Genomic DNA, 13,320 nt, shown 5'->3' on the forward strand with positions numbered 1-13,320 from the left:
GACCACAAGTTATTCCCAATGAGGGATGGAGCCCAAACTGAGAAACTGGAGTGTAAAAAGGAATCAACTGTTTGTTTGTATCCATTCTTGGTATAGCAGGGTTCCCACTCTTTTCCAGAGATCATTTTCCAGGATATTTCAAGGACATTTTCAGTGATGATCAAGCTGGTGTGACAGTCAAAATTTTGTTCCTAAATAGTCTAATATATTCCTCTCAGTGGAAGTCTACATTGAAGACATGCAGTCTATGGCTATCCATGAAATCATCTCTTACATGTTTGAAAATGATGGCAAATTGATGATAGAATAGTGCAACCGCAGATGTAAAGCACTTTATTAGTGCAACCAAGTAACAATGATGTACAACTCTCATCTCAGCTTTCTCTTTTCTCAAAAAATATAAAATTAGCTAAATAAAAAACAAAAGAGATAGCAAAGGAATCTTGAAGCTGCCTCATTGAAATAAATAAATAATAATAATAAAAATAATAAGAGGTTTAGGACATAAATTGACCTAAATAGAACTGAATGACAAAAATGGCCTCAAATGTTGAATGGGGATGTGGTTTTGAACCTTGTCAGGTCACACGCAGTCATGTTGGAATAATTTTCCAGGACAATCCGTGATTTTCCAGGACATTTTACTTTTTCTACCATTTTCCAGGTGTTTTCCTGGTTTTCCAGGTTTTCCAGGACACGTGGGAACCCTGTATAAGTTGGTGGATATGTTGGGGTTTCTATTTGTCCTATCAAAATCCAATCATATTTGACTCATGTATAACTGGACTACAGTCCACTTTGAGTCAGCACCAAGTGTTTTTGAGTATTTTAGTGTGCACGCCAATTACATATTTCTTGTAACTGGAATAAATAGACTGAAAGTAGATTTCTCATAATTAGCTAGGACCTTGCATGTACAATTTGTCCTGAAAAAAGTCCTGAAAGCAACAAGTTATAACATTTTGATAAAAAATAAAAAAAACCTCTCTTGATTAAAAAAGAAAAAGATGAAACAGATATACTTTGGAATTAGCAGGCTTTCAAAAGAAGCAGTTTTATATTCACAAAAAATGTTGGGCCTTTGATTAAAGAATTAAAAGCTTTCAATTATCAACTAATTCAATTTCAGATGCATTGACATGAGGAGTGTGGTGTCATTTCTTAGAAATGCTGTGCCGTGCAAGTCACATAAATTGGATTTTTTCCCTTGAGCCTGCTGTTCATGAGGAAAAAGACCTGACACCAGTACACATCTCTCTTCAAGATAGTGTGAAAGTGCAATCTGTCTACTCCTGGTTTCTGTCACTTCTTTCATTTGGCTGTTTACTCCCTCTTGTCAAAAAGCACAAGGAAAGAACAAATGTATCATTGGGGTGATCTACCTCTGTGGGTGAGCGGAGCGCATCTTCTACAGCTGATTACATCATTCTGTTAAGACACACCTGTGTCTGACAGGAGGAGCTCCTCCTTCTGCAATAGAGAGACAAAGTGCTGGAACAACCCAATCTGATTCACTTACAGGAGGCTCGCTGCCTTCACAATGTAGTGACAGCTGCTTTCAGTCAAGCATTTTGTAGACTGACGGCAACTAAGTAAAAACAGACAGGAACAGGCCGGGATGTTTTTCTGCCTGTCACTGTTTCTGTCCGCCTTCTGAAGTGCCATCAAGGACAAGATGTTTGGTCTAAGGACACAAAGACAGTGTTGGACCTTAAATCGGCAGATACATGGGGGCCTCTTGAAATAAACAAGAAGAACATAGAAAATTCAACCCCATCCAAGGTCCTCCATCACACTTTGAGACAAGATCTCAAAAAGAATATTGAACTTTTTAGGACTGCTGCTAAATATCAATAAGTCATAGCATATATCTTTGAGGACTATTTGAAAAACGCCAAGCTTGCTGACTTGAGTAGATTACCTGCTTCTGCAACTATTAAACTTTATTCCTTTCTTTTTTTAAGGTTACCTTTTCTGCTTTTTTCATTTTCAATTGATAGGACAGCTTGAGAGAGAAAGTAAATGTGCAAAGAGGGAGGATTACATTCACCAAAAACTACTGAGACAAAGAATCAATCCTACTACTGAAGACTCTGTACATGGGGCGCCTGCTCTAACAAACCAATGCCGGGCTTTTTTTTAAATTCAAACTGTAGTGCTGTGATTGTCTCACTCTTTCATCCTTCGTTGTGAAGTGCCCTGAGCTGCTCTCATACACTGACACACACGTTTAATAGTGAATTTATCAGACCCATATATCATGCTGTGACTTGCCATAATCTCACAAAGTCATTGTTGTTTTTAGATTGAAAGGTCCCACTTATGTTTGCCACAGTGACATTTGAAGGCACAGAGAGGCTGTCAAAACGTAGCAATTTCACAGATCCAGTTTACAGCACCATAGTTATTGATTGGAACCTGTGTTTCATGCCACCTGGAGATTAAAGTGGAATGCTTATTCTGCATTTAGGTTGGACCCCCCTAGGTGCCAGCCGTAGACTATATAAAAAAATTGACATAGTATCCGTGACATCACCAATCTGTTCCTGAAGAGCTGTTTTGAAGCCGATCATTGGCGGGTGCCATATTTAAAATGCTTAAGTCGTCCAAGCTAGTGTGAAGTAAAGTGTGTATGTGGTTTCCGGTGTTTCTGCAGCCAGCCTCAAGGGGATGCTCGATGAACTGCAGTTTTGAGCACTTCTGCATGGGCTCCATATTTTAAGACCTGAGGTTGCTGCTTGGTGCCAGGATTTGTAATCTGTGGGGACAGAGTTGTAATCCGTGCATGCGACTTTGTAAACTGTGTGCACTAATTGGATTTGAAATCAGTGTGCAGGGTTTGCAAATCCACACACTTGTTACAAATCCATTCCCATCGATTACAAATCTGTATCCACACGTTTGCTCTCCTGAATAACCCTAATGTTAGGAACAGAAATCTGTATTTGGTGGGACATTTAAAAACATTGGTCAGTTTGATTCAAGGTCCTTGCCCTTCATTTCCACACAAACAATAACATCCTCTTGTTATGGGCAACAGAATACAGTCAAAACTGTCAAAAATCAAACTGAAGCTTATAAATCATGTGTACTTTCAGTTGTCAGTGGTGGTCAACCGGGCCCATTTGCTACCACTCCACGTTGTCTGTCAGCTCCTGTCAGCTAGGCTAGCTGTTAGGCCGCCAGGAAGGCCACTTGCCAAGTCAGAGTTGCTGCTATAAATAAGCAACTTACATGCACATGCACTATCAGCAACAGCCTGAAGCAGTGCCTCTCTGCTCTCTAGCTGTGGTCTCCCGCTCGTTTGAATGTGAAAATCTTTTTATGAAAAAGCAAAAAGTGTCTGCGTGTTTTCTCTGAGTTTGTCTGCATTTGTCAAATCTGATGAAGTTGTTCCTGCATTAGGGAAACGGACATTGATGAATATTTAGGGGTCAGTAGAGCAGGGATTTCTAAAAATATGAAAACTCTGAAGGTCAAACGCAGACTACAGTTAGGTCATCCTGTTGCAGTGACTTGTCTAGATTAATACTTTTCTTAAGCACTTTGTTAAAACTAAGCTTTAAATAAACCTTCCCTCCATTCTCTACGTTAGACTGCTTAAATAACGCAGAGCTAATTTCAGTTCAGTCTGCTTTTAGGATGCACTACCACACAAAAATGCAGGCTTAATTTTTCTTGTGTACCGTAATGGATTACACACTTCAATTTAAGACTGTCAAGATAGTTTCATTTGATGAAAACTGACAATGTCTTCAGATTTGAAAAACAACTTGAAGTACTTTAATATCCTGCATGCCACAATGCTCAGCAGAAAATGGTTATTGTAGCTGAGTGGCTGAAACTTGCAAACACCCGTGTGGTCGCTTGTTGCTTGAAACACATTGCCTCTGCACTTCAGCATGTATTGGGTTTAATATTTGTTTATTTGACTCTTAATGTGTTACAGGGTAGAGCTTTTGCAGTGCTGTGTAGGTTTATATGATGGAGCACTGGCTGTTGAGCACCATCTGTAAAGTTTATCCTCATTTTGGGTTCATTTTTAAACACTATTGTTACACAGTAGAACATTTAATGAAGCATGAATACAACATTTTATGACTTAAGGGTACTTATGACAAAGGACCTCAGTGAGAGTGTGTGTTGGAGGCCAAAAGGCTCACTCTCTATATTTTCCTCTTACCTTCAGTAAAAAGGAAAAGCCCTAATGGCACTCCAATTCTACATGCCACTTTCCAGCAGATGGCAGCTCCATGTGAGGCTTTACTAATCATAAACATGTAAATAATGCAAGGCTGGGAGGGCTCGTTGTAGTGAGCTAGACAGTGAGAGACAAGGGGGGACTGGAGGCCTCGCCAAACAGGATGAACCAGAAAGCTGCACAAGTCCTGAAACCACTCCACAGCACATTCTTCCACTTAAATCATTTACATATTGATAGAGGTCAATTTCATGTTGGCGTAATCAGGACCTCATGTTTGCTCATGCTGTCATGAATATTTACTAATGAATTTTGATTAAGAGCTAGGCTTTAAGCTGTAATGACACAGTGCAGGAGGAGTCCAGTGGTAGTAATGAGCTTCTTCACAGATGAGAGATGTGAGCACGGCTGTAAAGCACTTTTTGTTCCTTTATCAGTCTGCGTCTGCCGACCTGATGAGAGAAGTCGTTTCCAAGCCTGTGCTGAAACAATATGTTCCCCTTGACACAAATCATTATCTTCAGGTGGTCCTTCAAGCTCGTTGACTTTTATCTTCACATTTCTTCTTGTAATTTGGTCCCCTTCAAGTGAAAACCGGCAGACAGAAAGGCTTGTAATAGAGAGTCATCAAATGATTGAGGGGAGATTAGCTCATTTAGAGGGAAATGATGGTGGTAGAAAAGGAGGAGGATAATAATAGTGCTAGAGTGAGTCTTCATATCTGTGTATTTATCAATTTATGCATCTCAGACTGTCTGATGGATCTGACTTTGATGTTGGTCAGATACAAAACAGCTTTGAAATCACAATAAGGTTTAATATATATATATATATATATATATATATATATATATATATATATATATATATATAAATCTCATGACAATGAAAAACTGCATTTATTGAAAAGCACATGCAATATCTTTGACCTTTTTTGCTGCATAACAATAAATATAAAAATAAAATTGAAAGGCACTGTGAGGATTTTTATGCTCTGTTTATTCTGGTGACCCCTTAAGATGAAATCAGATTGAGTTATTTATGTCATAGTGCAATTGAATGTGCAAATGTACAATGTGCACGTTTTGAGTTAGTCCGTTTTATTGTTTATTGCTCCCAGCCATACAGACTGTGACATGAACAGTACAATAAAACAAACTACCTCAAAATTTGCACATTGTACATTTGCACATTTAATTGCACTATGACAAATAACTCAATCAGTACATGCACAATATTTATATTTATATATTTTTTATATTTATTACTAATGTCTTCCTTTTATTTTGTGTGTTCTTTGTTGCTTATACAGGACCTGAGACACGAACTTCGTCCCATATCATGCGACAGCTTGTGTTGGCATGACAATAAAAAACCTTGAATCCTTGAAATCAGTAGTGTGTTCTGGGATGCAGACTGCATTTCACAGGAGCACCATCACCTGCACTCAAAAAAAGCAACATGGGTGTTTGTTTTATTAACATAAGTCTTACATGTAGCTTCTGTTATATTAATTCATGTTTAGTGGTTAAACATTTTTCAATCATGTAGTTTTAGCATGACATGCAAAATCCTTAAAACTGCAAGATTGCTTTATGTCAACACAACCTAATAGGTTTAGGTAGGACTCCCATCTGCATTACCTCTCCAGAGCAGAAGGTGGCAGTAATGTGCAACAGGCCCTATTCATCTGCCAATGCACTGCGCATGGCAAAGGAGAGCAATTACCAGGAGTTGGGAGATCGCAGTTTACTGACTAAATTTTTAATCTGTTTGCATCATCAACATTTTAACTATCTACGGTGGAGAAATGTCTTAATCGGTAAGTTATTTTCCCCTATCTATTTTGTGTTATGTATTTTATTATTTATTTCTGTGTATTTATATATATGACTGTCACCATTTGCACAGCTAACCATGCCTGCAAGCTAGCTTAAGCATAGTATGTAGTTGCTTTTAACTGAAGAAATTAAAGTGCTGTTAACTGTTAAACATCACGTGTGACATAGTAGGTAAATTAATGATTAAATGAAAATTTTCTGTTCACCAGCCTGGGAACTATAACTCGTTGCAGATAAAGTTGAAAACGCTGATGCACCGCTTTTAGGGCTGCCAAAGCGCTCGTTTTCAGCCGAAGTGCAGGATCACGGGCGCCATCACATTTTTTTGTAAGAGTGTACAGCTAGTAATTCATGGACGTAGTTATTTACAAAAATTCACAAAGCGGGAAATAAATCACATTTTCCCCCTGATAAAACAGCAGGCAAAAACAACATGTATGAAATTTCGTAATCACAGTATGTAAGAATAAGGAGAGATAATTGAGTTTTTAATACAAAACAGAGCAGCTCTGTAGTTGTGACGGGCGGGGGATTGTAATGCAGGTAGACCGCGTGTTATTAAGAAACGATGTATGTCCATCGTCTCGCTTCACTGTGGCGTTTGATTCTTGGTTCTGAGCGCTGCGCGCTCCGTGTGTGCCAGCGCTGAGCGCGCTCATGGCAGAGCAGTGAGTCAGTTTAACACAAACCAGAGGTGAGGTGAACTGCGCCAGTTTCTGTAAGTGACAGCAAAAATCTCCGTGATGCAAACGCGAATACTTTATTAATATAACTTTTGTTCTGGCACAGACATGAACGTGTAAACGCAGTATTTATTCTGCTCTCTCTGTCGGAGCACAGCAGCAAATTTAATCTTAACAAAGATTCATTGTCGTGGTGTATATTTCCTGAGGCAGTTTTTTGGATTATCCTAATTATTGCAACAAATATGGTGTCTTATTCAAAGCAGCAATGTGTCACTTTACCATGTTTGTTTTAGCACAGCATTTTTTTTTTCATTTTAGAAACATGCCCAACAGTTAGGAAAAGTTAATAACTAATAATAACTTACAAAAATAGCATAGTTGTATATTATTTGTTTAAGCTTTCCATGAACCTTTGACATTTGTAGCTTAGATTGTTAGTCACTACATATAACTAAGCTGACTTTCCTCACTCTCTTGTCTCAATTTATCAGAGAAACCTGTGACTATAAAAGTGGCCTGTGTCACCGAACCACAAGGATCTCCTGTTCAAGTTCATCTCCATCTGCCATCCTCCTGTGAAAGTGTCCTGTTCTTCAGCTTCATCAAACAAGAATGTCTGCAAAAAAGGGGGTCATCTGCCAATCTCAGGTTCATGATTAGAGTACTTTAAGTATATAAATAAAGTGATGAGTTGTTAAAAATCAAGTGAGTGGCAGATAAGAAACAATGAGAATGGTTAAGTATTATGCCTGTATATGTTTGATTGTACTCTTATAATATGTGGAGGTGCAAGGAGTGCAGCATAGCTTTATCTAATAGATATGACCTACTTAAAAATTTAAGACTACAGCACCGCCATAGGCATCGTTACTCATGCCCATACCTACAATGTCCATGTAATTGGACATAGTAAAACATAGATCTGACACTCATCAACTAAAACTAACATTTCAGTTATATTTTTTGTTAAATGCAATGATTAATGTTTGTCAATTTGACCTAAATTTATTGATGAATTTGTTACACACTAGCTTTCTATGAAATAAGACATTATGGTCTTTGGCTGTTGTACAGAGTTTTATAATGTGTATATATGTATATATACATACACACACATCTTTAGTTTCTATCTACTACAAAAAAACAGAAGGCTTGGACATTGAAAACAGCAGGTTTCTTTTTCAGAAATTTCATAGAAAATGATGAATCTTGAACTATATTTTCAGATAACTAATGACAGAATTGGTTACTTGCAACCTTACATGTAAAAACTATGTTTTTCTAATTCACAGGAATGGCTCCAGTGAAGCTCCGAATCATACTTGGAGAGAACAACTCCCAGAGACTTACCCTGGAAAATGGGATTCCAGAGACTGTTTCTGAACTTGTTCAGCACATCAAGAGTCAGTGTGGGGTAGAGGCAGACTTCAGGCTTCAATTCATGGATGTTGAGTTTGGCAATGAATTTACAAATTTGACTTCAGTAACAGAGATCCAGGACAAAAGTACTATCAAGCTCATCTTTGACTCAGATTCCTCTGCCCTGCCCGGTGGCTCCCCGCCTCCTCCCTACTCGGCTCCCACTACATCTCGCTCCTCTGATGACTCTTTGTCACAGACATCATTTGATACAGACATCTTGTCCTCTCCTGAGTCCAACTCTTCTAGATCCTCTGGATGGCCTGTTTTTTTCCATGTGCCCCGGTTCCCATATGATTGTGAGCTGGAGCTGGGTAAAGCCAATACTGCATTTAAAGAAACAGGAACTTTGTTGAATCCTGAAATTAGACTAAAAACTGCTATTCTTGACAGCTTAGCTGAAGCGATTGTTAAGCACAAAGTGTACCCCTCTGACGGCGAGTTTGAAGCTGTAGCAGAAGCCCTTGTATCGTCTCATCCATGTTTGAAAGAACCAGGCTCTACCACTGGATATGATGGTTGGAAGATGAGCTTAAAGTACAAGCTTGCCAACTACAGACGGAAGCTGAAGCGGCTTGGATGCCCAGAGGTTGAACTGAACTCCCTAAACAATAAACCTGCAGACAAATGTAGTCCTGCTTTTGGTGTTAAGAAGCCAAGAAAAGCTGAGGTGAATTACTGCCCTGCCTTCCCATCTGGTGAGTCTGTAGAGACGCTTGAAAAGATGAGAGAGACACTTCTTTCAGAAGTAAAGAAAAGGAACAATGAGGACACAGTAGCAGCCATGATGGACAAAACCTTTGCACACAGAAGGCAAGAAGTTGTTCGGGACGCACCCATGATTGCTCATTTCAAAACAAGATGGCCAGCTCTCTTCTGTATACGTGAGGTAAATATAATGCACAGTGCTGGTTTACTTTCACTGGAATACGTTATATTTCAGTAACATGTACAGTCAGCCTATTTAGTATGGGGAAATTTGCAATCTGTGACAACTGATGTGATATTGCTTACGATAAACAAATCCTTCAAGTGTGAGTGATAGCTCTCTGCTTTACAAAAAATGTATTCCACCCCAAACATTGTTGCTCCTTTTTAAAAAAAGAAATTTAAGGAGATTTTTTAAATTTTATTTCCACTATCTAAAAAGTTGTACAGAAAACTATGTAAAGGATAGAACTCTAAATTAAAATTGAATGCCCCCCCCCCCAAATAATATTGATATTCAATAAATACACATTCTTGTAGTTTTGGTCCAATTTTTGTCAACAAAAACTCAAAAGGTGTTCACCTAGTTTTAATCAGTAAACTGTTTTTGTGCCGTAATTTTGAGCACATAAAAATGTTTTTTGAAAGAACTCAAAATTATATTTTGTGAAAAGATCAGAATCAAGCGTAAAACAAAGCAGTTTGAGCAAACAATAATCAATAACATGCTCAGGTAATTATTTTTCATGCTTCCAGAATACACAGGTGTGCATTAACATGTTTTACCCATGTGCTCACTCACAGAACACCACACCCTGCTCCCTAATACTCTCTTTCTCTCTCTCTTGCTCAGCCTTGCACTCCCTCTGCGCTCCACTCTGCCTGTACTCTTGCTCAACATGACACAGCGTTACAATGAGCCACAAGCTCAACCAACTGAACAATCAGAATTTGCCATGTCCGACTCCTGATCGGTTGACTTTGTGGCACATTGTAACGCTCTGTCATGTTGGGCGGGGTGTGGTGTTCTGTGTGCAAGCACATGGGTAAAACTGAGGAAAAACATTTTTCGATCCACACCTATGTGTATTCTGCAAGCATGAAAAATAATTACCTGAGCATGTCATTGATTATTGTTTGCTCAAACTGCTTTGTTTTTTTCACAATATATAATTTTAAGTTCTTGAAAAAAACATGTTTTTGTGCTCAAATTTACGGCACAAAAATAGCGCCATACTAAGGACCTGAAAAGACTGCAGGATGATGAATTGATGATGAGTAATCACTGTAATCACATTTTTAATCATATATTTTGCTGCCAAAATTAAAACTGATCCAGGGGATCCACCTGATTGGTCAAATGCTACTTGTTTACCAAAAGTATAGCTCTGGTGGGGGTATAGATGTTTAATTTAATTTCCTCTTGGGCGTCTCATGCAACAAGTTCATCATGCATGTTCATGTTTCAATGACAATTAATGCTGTTAAACCTTCAGGCCCAATGTATATTGTGCTACATATGACCCTGACAAAATATGAGCAAGCCATTAAAATAACTGGTTAACTGATTCAAGATTTGGTGAAAGATGACAATTGTTTAACTAATTGGATGCTTCAGTGTTATGATTTATAAACTTGTTGTTGTGTTAAGGTAACTGCAGAATTCAAGAGGATTACAACAGTCAGTCTTGTGTCGAAGTTCTTCTCTGGGCTGGATGCTCACTCTTCAGACTTAATCAGGGTGTTTGGCAAGAAAGGTGGTGCTCAAGGAAGGAAGATCAGGAGCATCATGGTTCCCATATCCCAGGTATGGTAAAGGAAAACTAGCGGCTTTAATACTTAAACTTTTTTTTTTTGAAAACTTGACATTTAAAGAGAAGAAGTTTGATAACATCAAAATTTGTATGTGATAAATGACACATTATTAAATGAAAACTAAAGATTTGCACAGATTTTTAATTTGAAAAGTTTGAATTTAGACTTGAAAAACTTTATGGGACACTACAGTGACTTACAAATGCTTACATACATTTGAATTCAAAAAATGTTCCTCATACAACGTTGTATTGTGTTTGTGACATCTACTCTCCTCTATTTAAAATGGTGTTCCTTATTTTTTATGTTTTGTGGCATACTTTGACTGGGACTCCTCAGACCAACATCATTAATGTCAGAAGAGAGTGTATCTTCAAAGCCCTGTGTGTGTACCTCAACGAAGAGCCCAAGAAGCTGGTGAAAGAATGCACGGTATGGAATTTAGTTTTTATCCTCCAGGGGGCCTTACTCTGACATTTGTCATTCACTAAAAAAAGATAATGCAATTATAGTCTTTGACTATGTAAAGTCAATGAATAATAGCTGTTTACTAGGCAAATGAAGCTTCATGAACATTTTCTAGTGTTTCTTGAGCCCTCTAGATGGCGCTCTCTGTTCAACAAAGGGTTGAAAGCACACTGAATTGCCATTCAATGAGCCTTCATTTTTAAACCAAGAGCGTCATCTAGAGGAGTCAAAAAATACAACTAATGGATCATGAAGCCTCATTTACCCATCACTGCTGTTTACAGTGGTTTTGTTTACATTTAGTAAAAGGGACTAGTATAACATGAATGAAATTGTATTTTACTTTTTTTGTTTTCTACAGGATGCAGATGTTGAAAGCAACCAGGCTGAAATGAAGGAGATGACCTTTGGAATCTATGCCATACGAAAAGAGGGTGCAGAGCCGGAGGATGACCCAGACGATGTGGGTATCATCTTGGAGGGTGTCAAAGTTCTGGACGAGCTGGGGAACGTCCCATTTGCTGTTGCCATGCTGTTCGCTCTGGTCTACGCACTCAACCTAAGCTACCCTTCAGAGCTCAGATACACCTTCGAAGCTTTGCAGAAGATCATCATGGAGCTTGATGGAAACAGACTCTCAAGAAAAGCTCAAACACTGAAAACCCTGCTTTCACGTAAGTCATCCACTGTAGAGTGACCAAAAGGTCAACCGTTGCTCTTTGAGAGATAGAAAAGACTTTGGCCTGAAATGTTCCTTAGAGAAAGTAAAAATGAACGATGAATGAATGAGTGTTTTCAAAAGCAATTGTTGCATGCAGAAACAGTTCTGTTTAGTACTTCCAATGTTGCACAATGCTGCTTTTTCAGTTCTTCCTCACGTTTTTCCTTTGCCATCAGTTGCCAGGGATGCATCTGCACATACACTTTGTAAACTTTTGTTTGGTTTATTGGTAAGCTGTACATTATAGAAGTCTTCTGTATTTCTGCCAGGGAAAAAAGGGAAATTGAAAATCAAAATTGTAAGATACTTGGCCATTGTTATGAGTTAACAATAATATTTTTCAACCAAGGCTTCTACCTTATTTTCTATTGATGCATTTTATGTAATGAAAACATTTTGACTGTTTAGGCTGGATGTGGAAGGTTAACAGGGGGCAGGTTCAAATAGTGGGCCCCAATTTTCTAACCTGACATATTATTGCTTGTCTGCCTCTTTTTTGAACAGATAGCATAATGCACCATCTGTCAGCATTTCAGGTTGAATCACTCTGCTGTATTTTCACATGAGCATGTTTTCCAGCAGCTGTTGAAAGTCATTCTTTGCCTTTCCTAAATACAGTCGTGTTCCAACAAATACAGTCTGTTTTGTGTCTTTTTCCAAACTTGACACCAACTGGGTGTAAACTTTAAATTGCTAAATGTAAACATTCTTGATATGTCAAAAATGTCTTATTTTCTGAATTACTATTTTAGTTTATTTTCACATGATAAAAAGGTTTGACTCACAGCTTAAATCATTTCTGATGATTGAACTTACTTTAGTTTTGTTCAGTCAGCATGATTAATTAGTGCTATTGTACCATTTAAAAATGTAGCTGTACCTACCCTGTCAAAATAAGTTATCCATAATCATATTATACAAGTTAATGTGACCTAAGACAATATAGTCAGATCCTACCTTAGTAAATATGTTGAAACAACCTTTACAAATTAAGTTGGACCCAAACATTACAAATGAGTAATGGTAACGTCAATACTTTATGTCCACTCAACATATTTACAATTAGTTGGTTCAACAAAATTGTGTCTCGCTAAATGAAAACATTTTAATTAGGTGGAAATTCTTTCCATAATTTTATTACGTTCACCCAACAAATTATTTCTTTGAGTGTGCTGTCGTAAAGACGTGGTTCTTGTCAAAGCATTGGTAAGAGCATTTGTTGGGAAAGCAAATTAATGTAGTAAAGATCTTTCTTTTCTCTGTTTTTGGCAACTTTTTGCAGGATGCAGAGTGAGGAAGTAATGTACTGATATGTAGCTACGTGAAATGCTCATTACCTAACAATAGTGAAACTTTGTAAACTCTGATTTATTTCTGCTAGCTTAAAAAGAAGAGACCAAAATGTTTAACGTCATCTGTCTCAGCCCTGGTGTCATGGTGTGTGCTCTGATGTCCTAATCT

At 38.0% G+C, this 13,320-nt stretch overlaps 1 protein-coding gene across 2 annotated transcripts; it reads left to right on the plus strand.

Annotated features, from left to right (window-relative positions):
• Positions 1-5,801: 5,801 nt before the first annotated feature.
• On the plus strand, positions 5,802-12,492 carry LOC117819529. 2 transcript variants are annotated; one of them, XM_034692943.1, is made up of 4 exons: positions 5,802-6,023; positions 10,507-10,662; positions 11,010-11,102; positions 11,500-12,492. In XM_034692943.1, the coding sequence occupies exons 2-4, from the start codon at positions 10,645-10,647 to the stop codon at positions 11,833-11,835; spliced, it is 447 nt and encodes a 148-aa protein (XP_034548834.1). In that variant the 5' UTR covers positions 5,802-6,023; positions 10,507-10,644; the 3' UTR covers positions 11,836-12,492. The 2 variants fall into 2 exon arrangements, with proteins under 2 accessions (XP_034548834.1, XP_034548833.1); XM_034692942.1 differs by lacking the exon at positions 5,802-6,023 and adding an exon at positions 8,890-9,036.
• The last annotated feature ends 828 nt before the right edge of the window (positions 12,493-13,320 follow it).

This window comes from Notolabrus celidotus, chromosome 9, assembly GCF_009762535.1.
Source record: "Notolabrus celidotus isolate fNotCel1 chromosome 9, fNotCel1.pri, whole genome shotgun sequence".
In the NCBI taxonomy this organism is placed as follows: domain Eukaryota; kingdom Metazoa; phylum Chordata; class Actinopteri; order Labriformes; family Labridae; genus Notolabrus; species Notolabrus celidotus.

Bases quoted from the DNA above. Each gene is read 5' to 3' on its own strand.
- LOC117819529 (XM_034692942.1), top strand. From the start codon at position 8,932: ATGATGGACAAAACCTTTGCACACAGAAGGCAAGAAGTTGTTCGGGAC. The intron at 10,663-11,009 runs GTATGGTAAAGG...GGGACTCCTCAG, and splicing joins TCATGGTTCCCATATCCCAG to ACCAACATCATTAATGTCAG. The intron at 11,103-11,499 runs GTATGGAATTTA...TGTTTTCTACAG, and splicing joins AGCTGGTGAAAGAATGCACG to GATGCAGATGTTGAAAGCAA.